Source organism: Leptinotarsa decemlineata, unplaced genomic scaffold (assembly GCF_025532065.1).
Source record: "Leptinotarsa decemlineata unplaced genomic scaffold, Ldec_3_MD MMD2_tig00000090_RagTag_RagTag, whole genome shotgun sequence".
NCBI classification, from domain to species: domain Eukaryota; kingdom Metazoa; phylum Arthropoda; class Insecta; order Coleoptera; family Chrysomelidae; genus Leptinotarsa; species Leptinotarsa decemlineata.
This window is the reverse complement of record NW_027412541.1, coordinates 6,342,035-6,367,488: the sequence shown is the minus strand read 5'-3', so window position 1 is coordinate 6,367,488 and position 25,454 is coordinate 6,342,035. Positions and strand designations below refer to the sequence as shown.

General features: G+C 35.5%; 1 protein-coding gene and 1 long non-coding RNA gene across 2 annotated transcripts in view; one reads left to right on the top strand and one right to left on the bottom strand.

Annotated features, from left to right (window-relative positions):
- Positions 1-996: 996 nt before the first annotated feature.
- The window catches only part of LOC141481212 (dehydrogenase/reductase SDR family member 4-like), a 63,804-nt gene continuing 39,346 nt past the window's right edge, over positions 997-25,454 (bottom strand). Inside the window, exons 3-4 of the mRNA XM_074172407.1 lie at positions 18,808-19,213; positions 997-1,947 (exon numbers count right to left, since the gene is read on the bottom strand). Of these exons, the coding sequence (XP_074028508.1) occupies positions 1,833-1,947; positions 18,808-19,213 (521 nt within the window). The 3' untranslated portion in view covers positions 997-1,832. The remainder of the gene's footprint in view (positions 1,948-18,807; positions 19,214-25,454) is intronic.
- On the top strand, positions 13,226-15,204 carry LOC141481211 (uncharacterized). The gene is made up of 2 exons (XR_012464814.1): positions 13,226-15,109; positions 15,163-15,204. It is a non-coding gene; the product is annotated as an uncharacterized lncRNA (long non-coding RNA).

The window sequence follows — 25,454 nt, the reverse complement described above, 5'->3', positions numbered from 1 at the left end:
ATCACTGCACCAATATCGAAATTCAACACGCAAATCGCGATCAGTTCCTGAACTGAACATTGACAACACGACGGGTATAACCATCCTCGCATTCTATTCGTCACGGTAACATAACTTCAAATTTAATTTTATGACTCTTCAGCCAATCATAAAACTCGGTTAGTAAAAATTATCCAATACGAACCGCCAATTCTTCAGTCCACTTGGACTAGTTGGCACTGTTGGCAGCGGCTTTATTTCTCTATATTGGTTTTTTGCCCTTTGAGATCGCCGACAGCTTCAACTATTCACAATACCGATTACTTTGACTATACCAACTTTTTCTTGATATCTTGTAAGATGGTACTTTAGCGAAAAGATAATGCAAGCATCTGTCAACAAGCGATCAAGGTTTAATTTCGGGCAACGGAAACTTTTTTCTAGCGCATCCGGTTTCTTGGTCTAAAATCCACATGTGGATTCAGATAGCCTTGAAGTGACCTAGAAACTGCATAGCCCCGCTACTCACATCAACTTTACTAAAGTTACATAATAGTAGGCACTAAATTCTCAGAAATATCATATTGCATTATAACGAAAAAATTGTTGTCAGGTTGTGATTCTGTATATTTTATCATTCTGTATATTTCATCAGATGATAAAATATATAGAACCACAACCTGACAACAATGTTTTCGTTTTGATGCAATAATATTTCTGAGAATTTAGTGCCTACTTTTGTGGAATTTTAGTATACTTTATTGAAAATGAAGTCGAATTGTCGACTGATATTGTGATTTATGTTCTGCTCTCGAATATATTTATAAATATGAGGCTCAAAATTCCATTATTTGGCAATACATTACTTGTTATTTCAAAGCAAATGTCATATCCTTTCACAACATAACCTTTCTCATTCGAAATCATAAGGGTGAATGTCGCCTCTGAAGGAGTTGGTGTAATGGAATTAATGTGTAATTATATCCCTTTGAAAACAAATCTATTGTATAAGGGTTTTTTATTTTAGTAAGTCAACTTGTATAAATATTCGCTTTCACGCACTCGCTTTCTACTTGGATTTAAATTATTCTTTACAAGATCGCAGAAATGCACTAACATAAAAAAAGAGCTCTTTTCTCAGTATCAACGGAATTGGCTAGTATGGTCATAATCCTTGTGTTCTGGTTAGGTTTTGATAACTACTTGAGCCATCAGTGGTAGCAAGCTGGGCCAATGATGCTACATTCGAACCCTTTTGTCCTAAACAGAGACAATATTGACTGATGAGTGTCAGTAACGATAGAGGAACCTTGCCTGTTTGTTCTGAAACTTTCACTGCCAGCCTGGTATAATATCCCAAAAGAAAGTGATTGTATCCATGATTCAGTGTTACACAGTAGGTACCGTTTCTATCCGCCATAGATTTTATTAGTGGTCCTGTCATGCATTTTCAGTCGTTAGAAGGACAATCCCGAATAATAATTGGTGGTGATGACGAATGTCATCTAAGAGATCGACAGAAAACTCAAACCCTGAAGGTATATGTCGAGGCTTGGCTTTGCAACGAACCACAGTTGATAACGTTGAAAAAAGAACACAGCAATTTGAACTCTCAGTTTTTGTACGATTCAACTCAGTTATTATTAATTCATGTACATTTTTCAAAAATATATATACCACCAACGATTATTGTTCCTAAGCTAATGTATGATGCGTCATCTGAAGCTACAAATGTAATAGCACCAGTAACGTTATAACTTCGACAGGGCTCCTCCACCAACGATGTTTGTTTCACCGATTATGTATGATGTCATCTGAAGCTAGAAATTAGAAATGCAAGTGCACCAGTAACATTATAATCTTGACATGGCTCCTCCACCAACGACTATTGTTTCTCCGGTAATGTATGATGCGTCATCTGAAGCTAGAAATGCAACAGTACCAGCAACATCTCTTGGATCCCCAGTTCTGAAAAAAACTATAATTAGAAAATTAATTCAAAGTGTATTGAATGTAGGATGACTGCACTAATTACTTCGAGACAATATTTTAGAAGCTCTCAAACTTATTTTGTCTACCGCCCACTTCCGCCCTCCAAATTTTTTTACTCTACTACATCTTAAGAATTACAATCGAAGTCATTATTTCAATAATTATATTATGTGTGTCATGTGAAAATAAGACTTTCTGATGAGGGTAATGTAAGACATCATTTTGTAATATTAGGAAAACTTTTATTCATGTTATTAAAACAAACATTTCAATTTGAATTTTACAACGAATCTAATGTGAAGGAATAATTTGATGATTTTTACCAAGTTTGTTAATATCAGGCTCGAATTTACTCAAAAACAGCCGTAAATCACCGTGTTCGGTAATCTGCGATGATGAGAATGCTATCAAAAATCGTTGAACGATGGACCACAATCCAGCCACAATGTAGCCAACATTCTTGGTATCCATTTTTGAATTTCATTTTTTATTTCCTCATTCGTTATCAGTTCTACGAGTTCTTCTTCCAGCTGGGGTGATCCTGCTGTGTTGACATTTGAAAAAAGATCCAACACCCAGTCCGGTATTTCCAATTTTAAAATGTCCTGGAATCGTTCTGCGAAATCACTGTGGAGGTTCTCCAAATGTTGGCAGTAAACAAGCAAGTCGACGTTGTTGAAGGATACTGCTGACAAATTAGGGAAATTGCGAAACTTATGTCTGCCGATATAATTTTTGTATAAGAGCAATTTGGCTGCAAAAGTAGCAATGACATTAAAATTCAAGTCGTCACTTTGAAGTTGGAGATTGACATCATTAAATAATTTATACAGGTCTGTCAAGTAGGCAATATAATTCTTTGAAGTGATGAGGTTGTCGTGCGATTCTTTGTCTTTGTTTTCCACGAACTCTATTACAGAGTCAAATAGATTGTAAAATCGAGTCATGCAGTTACCTCTTGATAACCAACGTACTTCTGTGTGAAATAGCAATCGGTTGAAATCTTCATCATTAGCAACACAAAGCTGATTAAATAATCTGTCATTTAAAGAGCTGTTCTGGATTTTATTGACTGCTTTGATGATATATTGCAGTAATTGAGAGAAGCGCTCACTCAAATTTTTCGCAAGCAAATGTTGCCTATGAATGACGTAATGTACAGCGAGCACATCTGGAATTTTATTTTTCAAGTATGCTATGAAGCCTTTGTGACGTCCTGTCATAGCCGAAGCGCCATCCGTAGCAGCTGATATAATATTCTTCAGTGGAATTTCTTTCTTATCACAAAATTTTTCCAGAGTATTATATATTGTTTCTCCTTTTGTATCCGTCTCTAAATTTCTGGCAAATAGTAGTTTTTGATATGTTTTCTCATTTTTAATAAACCTCACGTATGACGACAACAATGCTTCAACCAAGTATTGTGCTTTGAACACACCTTCTTCAAGGGGAAAACGTGTTATAATTTTGCATGCCGGGAATGAAAGAGGTTTTGTACCTAACGCTTTGCTTCTGTCGGCCAAAATTATAATAGATTCGTCTGCTGATTACCACGAAGATATGACTGCGGCTTTATTCGAAACCTGGTTCAGTGAGCAGCTTCTCCCAAATATTCCTCCAAACTCGGTTATTGTTATGGATAACGATTTGTATCATTCTCGGTTATTGACTACAATACCAAACAATAACACAAAAAAGCAGATATTGTTGATTTGATGCGAAATCATGACATGGAAATACCCGAAAAGATTCCAACGAAAAGGGTATTACTGGCGACCATAAAACAACGTAATTTCAAAAAAGAGTATATTATTGATTCGATGTGTGAAACACGTGGTCATATTCTCTTACGTTTGTCTTACATTTACATTTTGAAATGGTTTGGACCACAATGAAAGAAAGCTTGCGGAAATGTAATCAGTCACCGACTTTGAATGCTGTGGTACTTGACAATATAAGGCGAGTGGTGAATGAAGTAGGTAATAGTGATGTGTGGAAGAATTGTGTGGCCCACGTTATAAAAGAAGAGAACAAATATTATGTGCAAAGTTCCATAAATCCGATCGTTATTCAACCCGATGATGATTCCAAGAATTTTGATTTTTCTAACAATTTTGTTGACCTCTATTATATTGTAAATATATGTTTGACGAGAATTCGGTGTGATTATTTGTGTTTTCATTGTATTTTATTGTTTTCGACTCGGAAATCAACTACCTTAAATTTCGAAGTTTTTCATAATTACCCAAGGTGGAAAAATTCAGTTGAGATAACTTTTTCATGGGGTGATCAATTGCTATGATTGTAAGAATAAGTAACTGAAAAACTACCACAGAAAAATAATATGCCGACGCCTATGTCGAGGCGGGAATTCCTTCTCTGTGCTGTTCCAATTGGTATTAGAAATACTATACACCTATATAGATAAATAGGGTTAGCCTTGCAAATTTTTCCAGTTTAATCTTCCTCTTGAAGATGATCACTTGGTGATCCAAACACGTGTCGAGGTGTTAAAAATAACGATTTGGTGTTGGGAAAACTCCAGTAAAATTCATTACTACATCAAAGGTTCCAAACAGTGCATCACTAGTCTATACTATGTTTTCAAATAATGAAGAGTAATGAATACATGCAAAATGCTAACAAAGTGTTCCAACAAACTTTTGTGCTTTCGTTATGATTTGCCACAGCTTGTATAGGCCGATTCATAATACTTGACCATGTCCACTATATTTTTGTATACAAAAAGTGTCGCAAACAAAATATTTCATGAGTTTTTGGTCGTTTTATTACCTGAAGTGGCGTGCGTTTGGGTATTGAATGGTGAAACGCGCGTCTGGTGATGTGGATAAGTGCTTGTTTTGGATTTATTCTACGCCAGAGGTTCCAGTTTTATTATCAATACATTATTCTCAGCACCAGAGTTGACAAACTTTTTTCATTATCGATTACAAGATATATTTTCTTATTAAGACGTTCTGCTCTATATTGTCAAGACCGAGGACACACCATAATATCGACTATAAATGGAGGACGTTCCATAGTTGTTCAACCAACATACAATCAGGCATTGTGGATTCAGTTTGTTTCCGTTTCCAACATCATGTTTTCGGGGACTAAGTCAACAGATATTCTCACCATGTTTGGTCAAATAACCGATCTAAAAGATTCTGTGTTAATTGTGGAGGTGCATTCTATATCATATACATGACAATTTTTTGAAAAACGGCTTAAGTGGATAATGCCGACTACTTCTCGTATCTCTGATAGTTTTTTCAAAGACCTTTCTGGTATCGGTGACCCACACCATCTTTCTGGTATTGAAAATCTATTGATCCTTTCCGAGAGTCCATGAATAGGTGTTCCGTGTGCAATTCACCTCTCCCTACAATCAATGTCCAGAGCCAGAGCAACTGACAAAGAAGCGGTTTTGGTCAGATATTGACCTGAAAAATTCGCATCGGTGTTTCTCCAAATACCGAATCATTCTCAATTTTTGATCTTACTGTTTTTCTTTCCTTTCTATTCATCATTCTGAATATTCAAGTAACATCTTGTGATCCTACTTTTTTATTTTATACGCTTATTTTTTCTTCATTGTACTAAATAATTTTTCAGCAACTCCTCTTAGCCAAATTAAATTTTTTTATTTCAAGGTAAGAAAAGTTAAGTGAAATTACGATACTTTTAGAAATTTAACTAATTCATATAGTTAATGAATTCATACCTGACCTTTTCTGATAGATTCAATCATTAGAAAGTAGGCGAACAAGTAGGTAATTTGTTAGAGAATGTAAAATAGTTGTAATTTAGAAGTACCTAACTTATTTTACGCTTGAGAAAGCTATTGTATAGCGAAACATGTGTCGCGGTTTTTCTAAAACCCATTATAGTGAAAATCATACAATAAACTGTATTAATGAGTTTCGATATGGATTTTCATCAGTATTGGCAAGTTCTATTCAATCATCAACTCCATCTCGAGCCACACTATCATTCCAGCACCACTCCAACATTTCAATTTTGTAGAACGATTTATCTTTCACCTCAAAATGGGCCTCAGTTTCAGCAATAACCTCTTCATTCAAGACAAAATTTCTCACCGGTACAATTCGAAACATATTTCATGGAATTTTGTCATCGTTTTCATTAATTTGTGACACTTTGCATTGTCTTGATGAAGCATCACTTTCTTTTTCTTCAAATGGGGTAGTTTTTTCGCAATTTTGGCCTTCAAACGACCCAATAACACTATTTAATATTCACTGTTGATAGTATTTCCCTTTTGAAGATAGTTGATGGACATTGTAGCACGCACATTTCAAAATACCAGGGCCATAACTTGTCCAATCGATTGTTGTGCTTTCGGGCGTTTTGGACGAGGCTAACCAGTTGCTCTCCACTCAGACAACGATCATTTTGATTCCGGAGTGAAATGATGGGTTCATGTTTCATTCATTTTTACATATCGACGCAAAAATTTCGGTTTGTTAAGTTTAAACATGGCCAAATACTACTCATAATCATCAAAACGTCACTCTTAGCACAATAACTCACAACCTTATGAGTATAATAACATGAAATTTCAACAGCTTTCTTTTGAAGGTTGAAACTAACTGAAAAAGCGGTGAATGCAATAAGACTAGCGCCACCTATGTGTTGGACGCCAGACTTTTCAGCCCATGTAGTATGTGGTTTACATCAGGTTAGTCAATTCTGAAACAACAAATTTGATTGACTCAAACACCTCTTCGTGAACACCTTTTCATTTTTCAAACAGTAGTATTCTTAGAATTTATTGAAATGGTTGTGCATCGCCAACGTTGATACTAGATTTGTACGCAAATGTTTTGGATGAGAATACATCGTCATGCCTGTAGAGGGATTTTTTAGCTTTTTGGCCTTCTGAAGTTAAATGTCTCTTTTACTTTTTCAGATTTAGACATCTTCTGAAATCTCATAAGGTCTTTCATTAAGTGCTTCCTATCGATATCATCGACATTTTGTATTCGTTTGAATGACCTATGGATGCCATCATGTGTGGAATATAACATCGTTCAAATGTCCGTCACCGCGTCTCTGTGTGGAGTGCATAAATCAGGCTGAATTTGACCAATGGCATGGATTATGTTGGCTTTGAGGATCGCTGTGGTTTGTGGCTTATTCGCATTCACCTGTGACTTGAGAAAGCCACATGTTGTTGGTGTCCAGATCATTCAATTCAGGCCAAAAGAAGTTGATAATCTTCAACCTATAGTGGTCGCCGTTGACAGTGATGACCTGACCAACGTCGTTCTCAAAGAAATATGGACCGACGACGCCGCCTGCCCAAAATCCACACCAAACAGTAATATTTTTGGGATGCATTGGACACTCTTGGATCTCATATGAATCGGTATCGTCCCAAATTCGAAAGTTTCGTTTGTTCAGGCGCCCATTCAACCAGAAATGGCTCCCATCGCTGAAGATGATTTTTCGATGAAAATTAGGGTCAGTTGCCAATTGCTCCAGAACTCATTCAGCGAAACACACGTCGTTGTCTACGGTCGTTTACCGTAGACAACGGTACGGGTTTTGTACGGGTGCATCAGGCCCAAGGCACGACGCAAAGTTCGCCAAGTTGTGGTCTGTGGAAGGCCGAGTTCTTGTGAGCGATGCGAAAGCGACTGCCTCGGATTCCCCTGCACACTTTCTGAGACAGCGGTGATGTTTTCGGTAGATCATCGACGTATTGGTCGATCGTTTACTGAACCAGTGGACTCAAATTTATCCACCACATTGTGAGTAGTCCGCTCGGTATGACAATTATGGCGACCGTAAAATAGGCGAAGCTTGCGGTACGTTGTTCGAAAGAACACATATTTCGATAAAACAATTTTATTATTTGCACGTGGGTAAATTTTCGTTATGTGGACACCCGGAGATTTAAAAAAAAAATTTTGACTGTACTTACGTATTTTGATGCGTAGATTACGAATCCGAAAGAAAAAAGCGGCGCTCTCCCTTATTTAAAAAGTTACGGCCCTTCAAAGTTCAGAAAAGGGCAACTTTTCAGCCTTCTTTTTCACTAAATAAACTATTTAAAAACACAAGCATTTATTCACTAGGTCACCTTTACACCTTATTCCTCCTTCTTTAACACTTTTCACTTCAATAATCAACTTTTTTCTTATAAAAATGTTAAAAATGTACGGAGCTGCTTTTTGGTTACATATCACTGTATTTTACGTTTTTAAGGTTAATGATATGGTTGGTACGACTGATGCAGTCCATATTCCTGAAGTGATTCAAAAGTTTTTACCTTCATTCTTTAGATCGTAACTTGGTTTTTGGTGGTGTATTACGAATTTGAAATAGTAGGCGACGGCAAATACCAACCGCTTTTTTCAGAAATGTCACTAGTAACTAACCTAAAAATAGAATAATGTCACCAGGTGAAGCATTCGTTTTTAAATTGAGTTTTTTATAAGAAAAATGTTGATTATTGAAGTGAAAAGTGTTAAAGAAGGAGGAATAAGGTGTAAAGGTGACCTAGTGAATGAATGCTTGTGTTTTTTAAATAGTTTATTTAGTGAAAAAGAAGGCTGAAAAGTTGCCTTTTTCTGAACTTTGAAGGGCCGTAACTTTTTAAATAAGGGAGAACGCCGCTTTTTTCTTTCGGATTCGTAATCTACGCATCAAAATACGTAAGTATAGTCAAAAATTTTTTCAAAATCGCCGGGTGTCCACATAACGAAAATTTACCAACGGGCCTGTCGGTTTCGCTATGTTGATGATACTTTTGTTAGTTGGAGCTATTCATCCTCGAATTTAGTTTACCATAAAAAAAATTCCATTTTTAGATGTTCTCTTCAACAAAAAAACTGACAGAAAACTATGTCGCACAGTTTATCGCAAACCTACTCATAATGATCTCTATCTCAACAACAACTCAAACCATAATCCAGGGCAAAAGCGTGCTATAATGAAAACACTTGTTGATCGTGCCACTAGGATTTGTGAACCTCATCTTCTTGAAGAAGATCTTCATCACCTAGACCAAGTTCTACAGGCCAATGGTTTCACAACGCGAAAAATCTAACGTGCTCTACATCTTAGAAGAATAAATATTTCAACTTCGTCTACGATACACCCTCCAGTGGTAGGCACAGTCTATTTGCCGCATTGTGAAACTGTTCAAGCGTCACAACATCAAGATCAATCCCAAGCCGACTAATTAGCTACGCAACACTATCAGACCAACGACCAGAGATAACCTATGGATTCCGTCGGTGTTTACAGGATTCCCTGTTCGTATGGCTGAGTTTACAACGGAACTTCTAAATGCAGCATCAACACCAGGATGTCCCAGTAGAAACAGACCACATAATGAAATATAGAGAAACTGCTATTATGTGGAATTCAACTCATTACCACGCACAATTTCATAGATAATCCATTGAGATCTATAAGTATCCCAACAATTTCAACATAAAAGAAGAGGGTAAGACAAATGTGGTATCCAGTACTCAAGAAGATCAGAAATGGACTAGAATACAACTATGTTCGACATCCCACCAGCGGCATACCTGTCAACAATGTGGACCAATCAGAAAAATCTAGTAACAGTGCGAACCAATGAGAAATGAGAATTTGTATGGACTCCCTGTCATCGCACTTACCATCACCCACACAACCATCTATATCATCACCCCCACCACTCTATGAAATTATGAATACGTGTGAATACGTAACTCACGAGTCAGTCGTTGCTGAGACTCCGAGATATAAGTTTCGTCCTCGCAGTCATCCTGATGACTGCCGCAGTAACAGACGAAACGTTTGGTATTTAAGGTTCCATTTGACTACGGTTTACCAGCCCGGATTTTGTTCTCTTTAAATTTCCTATCGGTCCGTTGTTCATACCTCAAGAAATAGAAGACAAAATCTAGTTTCATGAAGAACTGCGACCAATAGTTTAAAAAATAATTTATTCACAATGACTCCAAAAGACCAGCGGCCAAATGAAAAAGAACTTTGATAGGAGCAGGTTTAAGCTGCATAAAATTAACTGAGGTTCATCAGACTTGATTACGTACCTATGCTTTTGAATTTGTTCCAAAATATCAAGAATTTCAAAAATATCCCACACTTTATCAGTTGCTTGGAAAAATATTATAAAGTATTTGTTGTTGATGGGCATACTGTTCGAAAATAAAAATGTGGATGAAAACATATTATTTCAGAAAAAAAACGAATTAAAACAGTTTAGTGTATGATTTTAGTGAAAATCATACAATAAACTTCATAGTGAAACGGCCAGTTCTATTCAAATATTATTTCAGTTTGTCAAAATAGACATTTCGATATACAATAGTTCGTGTAGATATGAAAATTGATACAAGTCTTGAATATACTGTTATAAACAAAATATCAGAAGTGTAAAATGATCGATGTCAAAGGTCAAAAATAACGGTTTTTAGCATCTTTGTCGTTATAATGGTAAGTGTTACCGTAACAGTATGTGGGATAAAAGTTATAGATCATGCCCCTATTGATAAATACTGTGCATAAACATTTTTTTATGAATCGCCGTTCCTGAGATATTGTCCTTACAAATCGTATTTTACACCTATGAGATAGTGTACTTGTATACGCATTTTTTGGTGTTATTCTCTGTAAGTATACTGCATGATATATAGTGATTTAGTTTCATCCAACGTTATTATATTAACTGAAAATATTACTTTACATAATGATGAGCAAAATTTGAATTTGATGCAAAGGGTTACTAATCTACCTGTGATAAATATCTTCTTTGGTTTCTGTTTCCTTTCTTTGTTGGATATGTTAAATTCATTCCAAATAGAAAAAACCATTGGTTATTTCGTCATTGATATCATAATGACTTTGTCAATTAATACAAATTGGGCTAGGAATTATTCCAACTTTGTTACAGCCAAGTTGCAGTTGCAAAAATACCTACTTTTCAAGAGTTTTTTTCTGTAGAATAGTTGTGGAAGTGAAGACTGAATTGGATTTAAATATTATCAATTCATTTCTATTTCGTTTGCGTCAAGTTGATTCACCTGCCATACTTAATAGTCCGATGTTGATGAGTAAAAGTAGATGTTCCGGAGCTTTTGTAATGAAAAATTGTGGAGAAGAAAAGTTTACGAAAAATGAGGATTAAAACTTCCTATGTTTTTATACTACTTGTATATGTAACTAACGTTACTGCAGTTTCGTCTTACTAGGACATTTTCAAATAAATACAATAAACTTTGGTTTAAAGTAGTATGTGGCTTGTACTTGCTTCTTTCACTCACTACGTTGTAGGAGATCATAGTAAAAAATGAGAATTAAAACTTCTTACAACACTAACGTTAGTTACAAATACAAGTATTATAGAAACATAGGAAATTTTTATTCTCATTTTTCATTATGATCTCCTACCACGTAGTAACAGCTTCATTCAGAGTAGAGTAGAGTAGAGAATTCATTGAGGAAAAATTTATCAAACTATTTGAATAATTTTACCCTAATCGAAAATTGCTGATGCAGTCTTTTCGATACTCTAAATGGCAATATTCTTGAAAAGGCGGTTCATGGGAAAAATTACACAAATGATCTATAACTTTTATTCCACGAAAACATTCACCACTACCAAAAAAAAAGAAAAGTCTTTGACCTTCAACATATTATCAGAATACAAGGGATTGGTGATGATTTTTTATGTCTCTCTTAGAGGAGTATTTTGAGAGATATAGATACCTAATTTTAGATCTGTGTGAATTTTTGTCAACTCAACACTTTTTTTTTCGTTTATTTTGACTGCACTATTGACAGCTGAACAATATGAGTTCACTAAGATGCGTAGAAATAGCATGGTGTAATCACCTCTTCTCCTATGTAGAATATTTTGACAAAAACACATCTACGGATCTACGACGCTCTCGACACAGTAATATTGTGCTCTTGATTCTTCATAAAATGAACAGATCCAACGTACATCGGCATTTCATTCATAAAGGCGCTGACCGCAGGTATAGTCGAAGTAACCGGTATTGTGAATAGTTAAAGGTGTCGGCGACTTCGAAGGACAAAGAAACCAATATAAAGAAATGATGCGATGTGATACGGGATTACCAAAACCTTTAGATGTTCATCTAATAAAATCATTGAAAAAATCAATATACCACTGTTACAAAAGCAATGAGATACCTACAATTGAAATCATAAGGAAGAAATTGAATACTTCCGGTCATAACGAGAGCTGTTGTGACAAAACTCTTCAGAATTGGATAAAGAAACTAGGATTTAGATTTAAAATAATAACAAACGTCAAATAGTTATGGAAAGCAGAAGAATAATGGAATTGCGTAACAAATACATAGAACAAACAAATAAATATAGACAAGAACAACGGCAAATTTTCTATTTGGACGAAACTTGGTATGACACTCACGACACAGTTACGAAAGGGTGGACTGATGGTTTGAGAATGTGTACGCCTAACATGCCTGCAAACAAAGAATCGCGACTAATTATTGTGCATTGCGGAGGAAGTAAAGGATGGGTTCCGAATTCTTTGAAATCATGTGGAAAAAAACTTGAGGACTGCAATGTTGACTATCATAAGAACATGGAAGCTAATATTTTTGAGGAATGGTTTGAAAACACATTGATCCACCCAAAAGGTGGACTGATGGTTCCAGAATGTGTACGCCTAACATGCATGTAAACAAAGGATCGCAACTGATTATTGTGCATTGTGGGGGAAGTAATGGATGGGTTCCGAATTCTTTGAAATCATGTGGAAAAAACTTGAGGACTGCAGTGTTGACTATCATGAGAAAATGGAAGCTAATATTTTTGAGGAATGGTTTGAAAACACATTGATCCCAAATTTGGATGCGAATATTGTAATAGTTCTTGACAAAGCTTCCTATCATTCGCGACAGCTCATTAAAGTACCGAATAAAAATTCGAGGAAAGATGGAATACAAATATGTGTGATTGATGACTTGTTTACTTTATGGTAGTTCATGATCACTTAAATGAAATGAATAAAAAACACTTTTGTCTAAATACCACTGGTAGATTTTATTTATACAATCGGTTTCGGGTTTGACCCCATTATCAAGTATAAAACTGAAATCTGAAGTTTGAAATATCGGTTATATTAGACTTTTCAGGTATTCTGTAAGGACAGGTATTTGGGAGACAGGTAGTTGGGCGAACCAAGATACCAAAATTTTACATATCCTTCAAACCTTTGTCAGCCCCATGCTGTTGGTCAGCCCATAGTTATACAAATCGCTATATGAAGAGCATCTTGGTCAGCCCTACAATGCTGCCACATCGAAGGGCTGACCAGGAACGCGATCCATTTCAGTGTATCATTGGATTTCATCGTGAGGGTATCAAGTGTTTTTAAAATCCTGGCAAATCCAGTTTTTCAGAGGTAAACTATGTGTTAGTTTACCGGAAAAAATATATTAGGAAAAGAAAAAGATGCCGTTACTATTGACTATTTATGTTTCATATAGTTTCTGTATTATGTATGATTGATTACTTGTTTATCACTTTAATGAAATGAATAAAAACACTTTTGTCTAAGTACCACTAGTTGATTTTATGTATACGACCAGTTTCGGGTTTGACCCCGCATTATTAAGTATTTTTTCAATACTTCAAATCAAATCAAAAATCTTTATTTCCGTAGACCTAGGGACGGCATGGAAAAAGTCACATAACTCAGTACAATTACAATGAGGTCACAATCATAAAACAACATAATTATATGATATATTACATAACATTCAGACCATAAAAGGGGTACAAAAATTAAAATCTAAAATTCCAAATCAGACTGAAAAAATTCATCAAGCGAATAAAATACCTTTTCACATAATACTTTCCGAACTTTTTGTTTAGAGAGATTTACACTAGTTATTTTTTAATGGATATTGGGAGCTTGTTGTACAGTTTTTTTGACATGATATGAGGTCCATTAGTCACCTTGGCTAACTTATGACTAGGAATTAAAATGTTATAGTTTTTTCTCAGGGTGAAGCCCGAAAGAAGACATGTATCATCTCTGTTCTAAAACTTGGAGCAATTTGATTTAACGTAGATTACGCAATTAAAAATACACATGCAAGTAACAGTTAATATATTCAACTTTGCAAATAGTGGTTTACAGGAATCGAGTTTTTTTTAAAAACAAATTGTTCTAATATTTTTTTTCTGGAAAATTAATAAGTCATTGATTCTATTGCAGTTGCCAAAACAAATAATACAGTAATTGAGGGCAGAGTAAATATATGCATAATAGTAACTTTTAAGAATTTCAATAGACACAAAATTACGCAGATTCCATATAACGAAACAATGTGTCGCTAATTTCTTCAGTATGAAATCAACATGATGATTCCAATTGAGTTGGGAATCAATAAAAACTCCTAAAAATTTTTTATAGTTTACCTGTTCAATATTTTTAATCTCAGACCTAACCAATACACTACAATCAGTTTCCTGAATTGTAAAGAAAATGGTGTTGGTTTTAAGATTATTTAGAATTAAGCCATTCTTAGAACAATAATTTTGCATGTTGAATACAGCATCATTTGCTCTTACTGACAATGTTTCACATTCCGAACCACTGACAGTAAAAGATGTGTCATCAGCAAATTGTATAGAGCACTGTGGATGATTAATTTTTGAAAGGTCATTAACAAATAAAATAAATAGTGTAGGCCCCAAAACACTACCTTGGGGCACTCCTGTAACAACGTTTCGAAATTCAGAGAAAAATGACCCAGTCTGAAGCCTAACTTTAACAACCTGTGTACGACCAGTTGAATAGGTTTCAATCCATTTCAGACTTGGACCACGAACGCCCATGCCAAACAGTTCATCAAGAAGAAGACCATGATGACTGATATCAAACGCTCGTGTCAAGTCGAAAAGAACACTAAGTGATTTTTCATCGTTGTCGAAGTTTGATAATACATGATTATGTAGAGAAAGGATGGCATCCTGGGTTGACAAGCCCACTTGAAACCCATATTGGTTGTCAGATACGATATTGTATTTATTTAAAAAGGACACAAGTTTTGATATGATTCTTCAAATATTTTCGAAAATGGAGATAGTAAAGCAATACCTCTGTAGTTCGACATTACATGCTTATCGCTTTTTTTATAGACTGGGACGACCATTGCTTGCTTAAGTCGGGAAGGAAAAATACCTTCAGAGAAAGATAAATTGATTAGATAAATCAGAGGTTCCATTATTTTCAAAGCAGCCTTCATTAAAACATTGCCTGGCAATTCATCAACCCCACTGGAATTTTTCGAACATGCGAGTTCAGTTTCATCTATTGGATAGAGGAAAAGACTCTCAGTTTTTACACAACGATTTTCAATGCCACCAGGTGCAGTATTTTTTACTAATGACTCCACTGAATCGACAAAATAACTACTAAATGCTTGATATATACCGGGATCATCGTCAACAAGTACACCATCGCCAATGTCTTAGATGAATCGTTTATAATAGTATTTTTCCTGATGATAGACCAGGCAGCTTCAGATTTATGTTGAGCCTTGAGGAATTGATTATTAAAGTATTGACTTTTTGAGAGCACAATAATTATTTGTCTATGATTTTTTAAGAGTTGCTTATATTGACCCAATAAATGTACATTGGTTTGGCTCTTGTTCAAATTATAAATATCTCTGAGTAATATACCTTCTTCAACGATATCCTTAGTAATCCATGGTTTGTGTCTACTTGAATTTTGATTTTGTTCAATTTTTTGAAACTGTTTAGGAAAGGATATATCAAAAGCTTGAAGAAAAACATCATGAAAATGGGAAAATTTAGTATCGAAGTCAAATTCAGTGAAGTATAGAAAATTGCACTTTTCATCCTATAATAAATTTATGAAATGGAGGATATTATGATCATCAAAATTTCTCTTCAAAAAATAATGGTATATATCAGCGGCGACGAAATTTATAGGTAAGGTAATACTTGGTAATGGGGTCAAACCCGAAAACGGTCATATAAATAAAATCAAATATAGGTAATTAGACAAAAGTGTTTTTATTCATTTCATTAAAGTTTCAGTATTCCTACGAAATCTGCAATTGTTTACTATTTTGGCGCGAAACTCTTTGAGAACCGTTACGATCTTTGCAATGGTCCTAATGCTATTTTGTTAATTGGCTTGCCAATATTTTGGTATGACGATTACAAATAAATATCATAGAATCTACTTAATTTTAAGTAATTCACTGTTTTCCAATTCCTAACTCAAATGAAATATTATTTTCCTGTGTTTTCATTTGTAGTTTGAATGGATGTTCCAAATTTGGTTTATCGATTTGATGTGAATGTGTGTAGAAAGTAGCAAGTATTAGAATAATTATGATACTTCACGGAAGCTCATCAGTTTTTTTTTATCAAATAGATGTTACAGTTTGTTCAGGACTGTTGTATTAAATATTCATTATGCATGTATTTCTTCAAGCATTACGATATCCATTTATCACTAGTGAATAATGAAATCATTACAGAAAAGCAAGTAGGCAAGTTCGTTGAATATGTCAATTCCATCCACCCGTCAATAAAATTTACCACTGAGAGGAAGGTAAATAATTCATTGAATTACCTTGACTCAACCATTACAAAAAATAACAATGAACATGAATTTGCAATTTTCCACAAACCATCTTACACGGACATTATCATACATAATTCCTCTACACACTCTTACCAGCATAAAGTTGCTGCATTCAATAATATTCTTCATAGACTATTGAATAATTTCCAGAGAGAGCTGAGTTTGATCAAACAAATCAAACAAAAACTACAAAAACAAGCCATGGACCATATCTACCCAAATTCAAGATGCGATAACGTCAGTTATGAGACATTGTCATTTTTGGCTGAACCAACCAATAATATATTTTTGAAGAAAGACTGCGTAAACTTAGCTCACAGAAATAGTAATAGTCCGAATAATAGTGTAAGTGCATTTATTAAAAACAATAAAGACAAAACATCGGTATCGGATAGATCAGGAGTATATCAGCTGAGTTGTGGCTCTTGCCCAAAACTCTATAATGACCAAACAGGGATATTATTTTCCAAAGAATTAAAAGCTTAGATGTAATTTTGTGAATAGAAAGATCAATTTCACATTTGCAAACCACCTTTTAGCAGAAGTACATGAGTTCAGTCATGAATATGACATGTTATATTTAGAAGAGAAGAGTTTGAAATTCAATCTTCTAAAATGTCAAGCAATCAATAGATTCAAGAATTCGGGTAACTAACTTTCAATTAGAATTGAATAACCGTTACTGAATATTTTTCAAATGTGGGGACTGGGACATAAGCTCAGGTCATTTAATCCATTACAAACACAAGTACTTGAAATGTAGGTACTTTATATTTTAAAATTAGGTATACCAAGCATTAAATTTGTAAAAAATAGTAGATAAAGATACGCCCGAAGAAGCCATTGTATGGCGGAACACGTGTCGCGTTTTTATAAAACTGTTTAGTGGAACATTTTTGGCTGTGAGTTTTAGAAAGTATTTTGAAGTGTTTTGTGTGAGAAACTTTGCCAAAAATCCGACAGATATAATTCAACGCGACAAAAGTTGTTTTCTGTTAGGAACTTGACAATAGAAATAATTGTTGTATACGTTTTTGTGAGAGATTGTATCAATTAATCTAAAAAGTCGTTCACTTATACTTCAAGGTCCTTCTTCACAGTAAATTAGAAATCAACCCTGAAAAATCATCGTTGAATTCCTGATAAAATCACTTATCCAATAGATGGCATATATAGGGTTATTTTGTTTGATATTTTGAAGAGGAGTGTGTACGCATCTTAGCGATACCTTATATTATTTCACAAAAATTAGGTGTTTCGGGAAATTTACATTACTGTCTTATTTATGGAGATATTGAACGTGGCTCCTTTTGAAAAAAAATCCCTATATGCAATCAATTATTTATATTTTGAGCTGTTTTGGAATCATCCGTATCTCTGAGTATAGGTTGGAAATGAGTCAAATCACTTTTCAGTATCGTCCTTCCATTTTTTATTTTTATCATTCATTTTTGGATCCATTTTCAACCCGTTTGATATCTTGATAGAGTTTTTCAACACTCAGATCATCAGACACGCACAGTTTTGAAAACAATAAAACCTTCTCAAAAACAAACTTGGTCTAAGAAGCAAAACGAAATATAGTCAAAAAGTTTTTCGCTCCGAAAAAAAAAGAAGTGCTAGAATTGAATTAGTTCTTGTTTGTATCTAAAATATGAGGAAAAGAAATATTCATCATTATTAAAAAATAGAAACAGGGCTGCAATCAAAGAATACGTTTACTGTTGTTATAGAAAGAAGAAATAATATTAATAATTTTCATTTGATATTTTTTTACCCATGTTGTAGTTTCATTTCATTAGAAATTATGTTATTTTTTCATACTACGTGTTTATTAGTTTACCGAACAATTTTTGTCAGCAGTTCTCAAATTGAAGAATAATACTCCGTTCAAATAAATGTTTATTCAACCTGATCAAATTTTTTCTGTGCTGAAATATTCCAAGTCTTTTTTATTTTGATTGAAATGTCTGCTGCAGGTTATAATCGATGATGATATGACTTATTCATCGTCATGAACAGTCAACATAATAAAAAAACATTGGTTTAATCTCCACAAAACAAAAGCGGATCGGTTTGAACACCAGGGTTTCTATTCATCTTTGAATCTACTAATGCGAAGGTGTCGATTGAAATGACATTTGAATCTCTTTTAACTTTACCTTCCAAGAGGAATCACCTTCGTGTTTTCGAGTAAGAATTGAAATTCTGGGTCTTCCTTTATATTCTTTACAAATCGGGTATCGATCAACCCCGGGGCCACACAGTTTACAGTTATGTTAAATTCTGCCAGATGAAGTGAACCATATTTCGTCAACCCCACTAATGCTACTTTGCTCACTCCGTAAGCACCCATTCTGGCATAATAATGAAATGCTGCTAAACTTGACATGTAGACTATCCTGCCAGCTTTGCTTCGCTGCAATAATGGTAGGGCCTCCTTCGAGAGAAGAAACGATGTGTTGACATTTATGTTGAATATTTTATCCCATGCTTCATCTGCACAATCGAACACTTTTGTAAGAGGAGCAGGATTCACTCCTACATTTTGGACCAGTATGTCGAGACCTACAACAGCACGAATTAAAATTATACAGAAAGGGATTATTAGAGAATAATTTTTTAAATTATTAGAAGGGGCTGTACATAAAATTTGTTCAACAATTTTTTTCACAAGCACTGAAATTAACCTGACGTTTTCTACTACCAAAAAGACACTTAGCCAGTGATTTATTTGGTTTACCCCATGGTTGTGAGGGGTGGAAAACGCAACCCCTAAAATTTATTTCCAATGTAACTTTTTGTCTTATTATTTGTTTACCATTTAAAAATTAATTTCTGATATCCTGTTTCATTCTAAACAAGAAATGTCTCTTGGGTTTTTTGCCCAAAATAAACCAGTTCGCAGCAAAAAATTATTTTACGAACAACTACATACAACAACATACATACATACAACTACATACAACAACATACATCGTCATAAATGCGAACTGGATTTATTGTTATTTTGTAATTAGTACCTGCATTAAACGATTAAAGGGTAATAAACAAAACTAATTTATTAATAACAAAACACATAACATGTAGAAATCATAGTAAATGTTCAATATGACTACCTTCAGACATTTTGCATGCGTCTAGACGTCGGCGCATTGAGCCACGTATTCGCTCAAATATTCCTGGAGTCTCTCTGAATACCCTGCACGCATCGATGATGCGGTTTCTCAAGTCCTCTACATCGCGAACAGGAGTACGATAAACCAAATGCTGTAAATGGCCCCAAATAGAGAGGATTGAGATCCGGTGATCGAGCGGGCCAGTTCTGTGGTCCTCCTCGACCTATCCACTGATTTGCATATGTTTCAGTTGAATGCTGACGTGCTACTTGACTAAAATGGGTGGGAGCCCCATCATGCACAAAAAAACATATCCCTTCTGACGCCCAAAGGAACTTCCTCCAGCAGTACTGGATGCACTTTTCTTGAAAATGGAACGTATGCCTCACCATTTAATCGAGGAGGTAGCAAATGAGGCCCAATTAAATCATCCCCAATAACTCGACAGCAGCGTGAGGGTTTTCAGCCCATATGTGGAAATTATGAAAATTAATAATCTTGTCCCGAGAAAAACTACATTCCTCTGTGAATTATATCGTCTTCAAAAAGTCACAATTTCTTCTAATCATTTCCAGCATCCAATTGCAAAATTCAAGACGGTTCGGAAAGTCTCGCGGTAACAGTGCCAGTACTCGTTGCAGATGGTAAGGGTATAAGTTGTTCCTTTGAAATTCGAAATACCGTCATATGCAGCGCCGGCTCAACGAAACTTGGTGCCCTAGGCAAAACATTGGAACGACGCCCATAAAAAACACAACAAAAAAAATACTAGGTACACCTATTAAAGAGTGACAAAACAAAACTCCGCACAAACAAAACTGCGAATTCGGTACTTTTGAATAACCCGGAAATAGCATATTCAAAAATGAAAAAACATTTTTACTAGGTACTGGCATGGGTTCAGGTAATTAAAGCAAAGCAGATTATGAGTGTATTTTTTAATCAAATAATTAGAGCATAATCTTGTGACATGATTCTGTTGCTAGGCTGTAGACATTAATTTATGAAAAATGAATTTTTCTTGTCTTCATTCTTGCAAATGTAGAAACCATTTCTTTTAAATCAATTGTTTCAGCAATTTCTTGCTCTATAGATAGAGTCGATAACCCCAAGCCTTTCTTGAGTCATTGTGGACCGTAGATAGGTTTTAATCAGTTTAAGTTTAGAAAAACTGCGCTCTCCACTGGCCACAGACACGGGAAGTGTGAGCAATACCCTTATTGCTGTTACTAAATTAGGTACGCTATCTATCTATCAACTGAATTTACTGCGGTATCTAGCACAGCAAAATAAAAATTTATTTTGAACTGGTCTTTCGCATCACATATTGGCTCATCTTCCGCTTCATAGCTTAACTGTCTTTTCTTTTTTTTTAGGCGCACTGGCTTCGTTTCTAATGCGAATGATGCTTCAATATTCATTTCTTCTGATATTTCTTTAGCTTCTACTAGCATTTTTTCTAATCCCAAATCACTTCTGCAGCTTTCAAGAAATGTTTTCGTTTTTAGAAGAGCATTTGTAACGGTATTGAGGTTAGATTCCTGGGATTGAAGAACTTTGCTAGTCAAATTAATTTCGAACAAAATATCATACCACACGACAAGTGAAGCAACAAACTTAAAATCCGCAATTTTTTTAGCAATAGACTGAGCCTCAATTCGAGTTTGATTTCCAGATGCACCAATCAGAGTATGATATTCATAAATGTCCACAAGTGCATCATGCACATCAGCTAATTGGTAACGTAATGGACGCAATGCATCAATCCTACTTTCCCATCTTGTATCGCTCAATGGTTTCAGTGTCAAACTAGGCACATGACGCAATAGGACTTCCCAACGATGGGTTGAGGCAGAGAAATATACATATATTTTTTCGACCAAGTTGAAAAAGGATGTCGCTGCCAGACAACATTTTGCAGCATCATTCACAACAAGATTTAGCGTGTGTGAACTGCAGGGTACAAAAAAAGCACGTGGATCTAAATCTAAAATCCTTTTTTGAACACCACTGTGCTTACCTTTCATGTTACTTCCGTTGTCATACCCTTGCCCACGTAAATTTTCTAATGAGAGAGACATCTCATTTAACTGATCAAGAATTTTTTTAGTTAAGCCAGCACCGGTGGTGTCTGAAAGAGGGACAAATCCTAAAAAATATTCTTTGATTTCACATTTACATTTATCAGTAATCAATTTGACAATTCGAACGATGATGGTCATTTGTTCAACATGCCTAACGTCAAGTGTACAATCTAGAATTATTGAATAATATTTAGCTGAGTTAATACACGCCAGTATTTTCTCCTGGACAGCTTTGGCCAAAACACTGATCAGTTCATTTTGGATATTTTTTCCGAGGTAATGAACATGAATATCTTTGTTACTCGCTTTTCTAAGATGTTCATTCATTATAGGATCAAATAAAGCTCGATATTCAACCATTTTCAAAAAAATTCCATTGCCAGGAGTAAATAGTTTATCATGCGTTCCACGAAAAGGTAAGTTTTGACTTCCTAGAACTCTCACTAAAGCAATCAACCTTTCGAGAACCTGTTGCCAGTATTTTTCCTCGTCCCTTATCAAACGTAAATTTTCCTCATCGATTGTTTTATTAGTCCTCAACCGAAGCTCTAACTCTTTCCACTGTTGGTAGTTTGCTAAATGGCTACTACTTTTCTCGTGATTTGATAATATATATGAAATATTCTTCCAGTCATTCGCACCTTTGTTGCATAGAGCGGATTTTTCATCTGTAGAAAATAGCTTACAACAGAAACAGAACACAGAATCCTTTGAAGCTGAATATTGCAGATATGAACGAGGCACACGTTCACCATTGACTAGTTTTCTCTTATAATGCACTGTAGAAAACTTTCTTCGCTGGTTATCTAATGGGAACTCGATATTTTTCACTTGATCTGGCCCGTGTTTGACGAGGATTTGCCGCAGATGATCAGTAGAGACATCCCATGTTGCAGGGTCACTGAAGTTTAAAATGAGACAACTTTCTGTGGGAGGATTATTAGTGTCTTCTTCCATATCATCATTTGTACTTTTGCATGGTTGTGGTTGTTTGGTTATTTCACGCTGTTGTGGAATATTTTCTTTTGCTGAAAATAAAGCGGGACCTTCTGTAGTACAGCTTCCTGTGGTGGGATTGGTTATGTCTTCTTTCATATCATCATTTGTATTGCTGCCTGATGGTTGCGGTTCTTGAAGATTTGGACGAAGATACTTCTTGAACGAGTCTGCTTGCTTTGCTAACGATAATTGTTTCTCTAATTTTCTCTTACGAAATTGTGCTCCAGACATTTTTTTTTGTCATCTGCCATGTCTCAAGAAATGACTGGAACAGAAAAAAAAGACATTTGTGTAATATCAGTTTCAACAATTATCCGTTATAGCGGATACATCTAGGCGCCATGAGCGCAAAGGCCGAGGTGTCCCGCCTATGCGTTATTCACCGTAGCGCGTATCCGTAAACGCGCCGGCCATAACCAGTCTGTGATTGGCTGAGAGATTGACGTAAGAGTAATGGAGAGTTTTGAAGTACCTACAGTTATGTTACTTGTGTTAAGCGAAAAATAATTTTTTTTACCGTGATACAAAAGCGCATTTAATTAAAAAAACCCACCCCGACTACACCGTCCGTTTCATTTAAGCACTGCACTTTTTGGAAGTGGTACGTGTGATAACGTGTGTGACCCATCTAAGTAGGTTCAATTTAATCTCTCTCCACTCAAGATGTAGGATCTAAAGATTTCATAATACTCGCTAAGCGAGTATTATGATGTCAGATGTCATTACACTCGAAAAATGCATGCCTACTGTATGGACATTAGACATAAATTATATTAATAAAAACTTAATTATTATTCTAAATAAAATAATACCTTCACGAATTACTTACTTGTAGCCTGTAGGTGATTGCAATTATTATTATTCACAATGAGAGTCCGAGAAATTCACTTAGCGCATAGAGTTGACGGAGAACACATGAGATAGTTAAGAGTGCGCGGCGGCGACTGGCGCCTGGCGGCGATGGCATGTGTGGAGGGCGGCGGTGGCGCGCTCCGCGAGTTGCGATGCGCATCGCGCCGCACGCACGATTCGATTGATTGAACCATTTTTTTGATCGATCCGCGTGCTCAGTGGTGAAGCCGCTCGCATTGCTATGCCGCCCCCCAAATACGAGCGCCCTAGGCAGTTGCCTAGTTTGCCTATAAGGGCGGGCCGGCCCTGGGAGCAACATTTAGCTGAAAAGCAACCTTTCTAGTACTGGTAGTAGGTTCTTCTTCAATCAAATTAAGTACTGCTTCCTCAAATTGTGGTGTTCGCACTTTTCGATGGCGACTACAATCCTGCGTTCTTTTGTCGAATGAACCAAATTCTCGTAATCGATTGATGAAGTCGAGCAAATATTCTATGTGAAGGATGCTGCCGTTGAGGATACATTTCAGCATATCTTCTAGAAGCTTCTAACCCATTCCCCTGCGACAGACCGTAAACGTAATGTCTTCTATCCGCCATTTCCTCATTTGTGTATGCCATTTTAATAACAAGTGAATTATTAAAGTAACAAATTAAGAACAGAACAACAACACACAATTAGTATTAATTCAATTTCGAAAATTCACAAACTGACAGCGTCATACCTACCAATTGAATTGTCACTATCGCTAATAGCTACCTACTAGATAGATTCGTTTCGTATTTTCGCATTTATGACGATGTATCTCTGTAGTTGTTCGTAAAATGATTTTTTGCTGCGAACTGGTTTATTTTGGGCAAAAAACCCACGAGACATGTTTTGTTTAGAATGAAAGAGGCTATCGGAAATAAATTTTTGATTGGTAAACAGATAATAGGACAAAAAGTTACAATGGAAATAAATTTCAGGGGTTGCGTTTTCCACCCCTTACAACCATGGGGTAAATCAAATAAATTTCTGGCTGAGTGTCTTTTTGGTAGTACAAACCGTGGGGTTAATTTCAATATTGTTTCTTCTTTAGTTCTTGTGAAAAAAATTGTTATACAAATTTTATGTACCCCCTTTAAGGGGCTGTATCTTAACAAGGGATGCTCCAATGAAATTTCTTTATATGAAAGATCCTATCTTTTTTTCGATGAGGAATCACCTCCTTGAATGTTTCACACTTATTTAGATATAGTTATATGCCCGCCGCCGGGCACGCGGTCCCCGATTGATTACAATATGTGAAAAACCAAGAACAGTACTTGACAAAAGTAACCGCGTAAACGCAAGCAAGACATAAGTTGAACCACCTAGTGATTACTACATGGCATGTGCTGAAGTATTTAACGTATACTGATTGCCAAATAATCCAGATATTGAAACTTTATAACACACTTGTGGAAGAAATAATGGAATAGACTAGTTTTGGTAATAATATTTAATCAGAACAAGCAACAATGACGACAAAATTGAAGTTCCCCTAGCTCCAACGATAGCCTACATCCTCTTCGGCATACTCCGCAAAAGGTATTTGATGGTTTCTTGTTGTAGAATTCGATTCCATTCTTCCTGTGCAGCAATTCTTAATTTTGCTATTGAGTTGGGAGCTGGATTTAGTGCTCGTACATGTCTTTTTGGGATGTCCTAAATATGTTTGAAGGGATATGCGTCAGACTGTTTGGTGGCTACTCCACCGCAAACCCAACAACTTC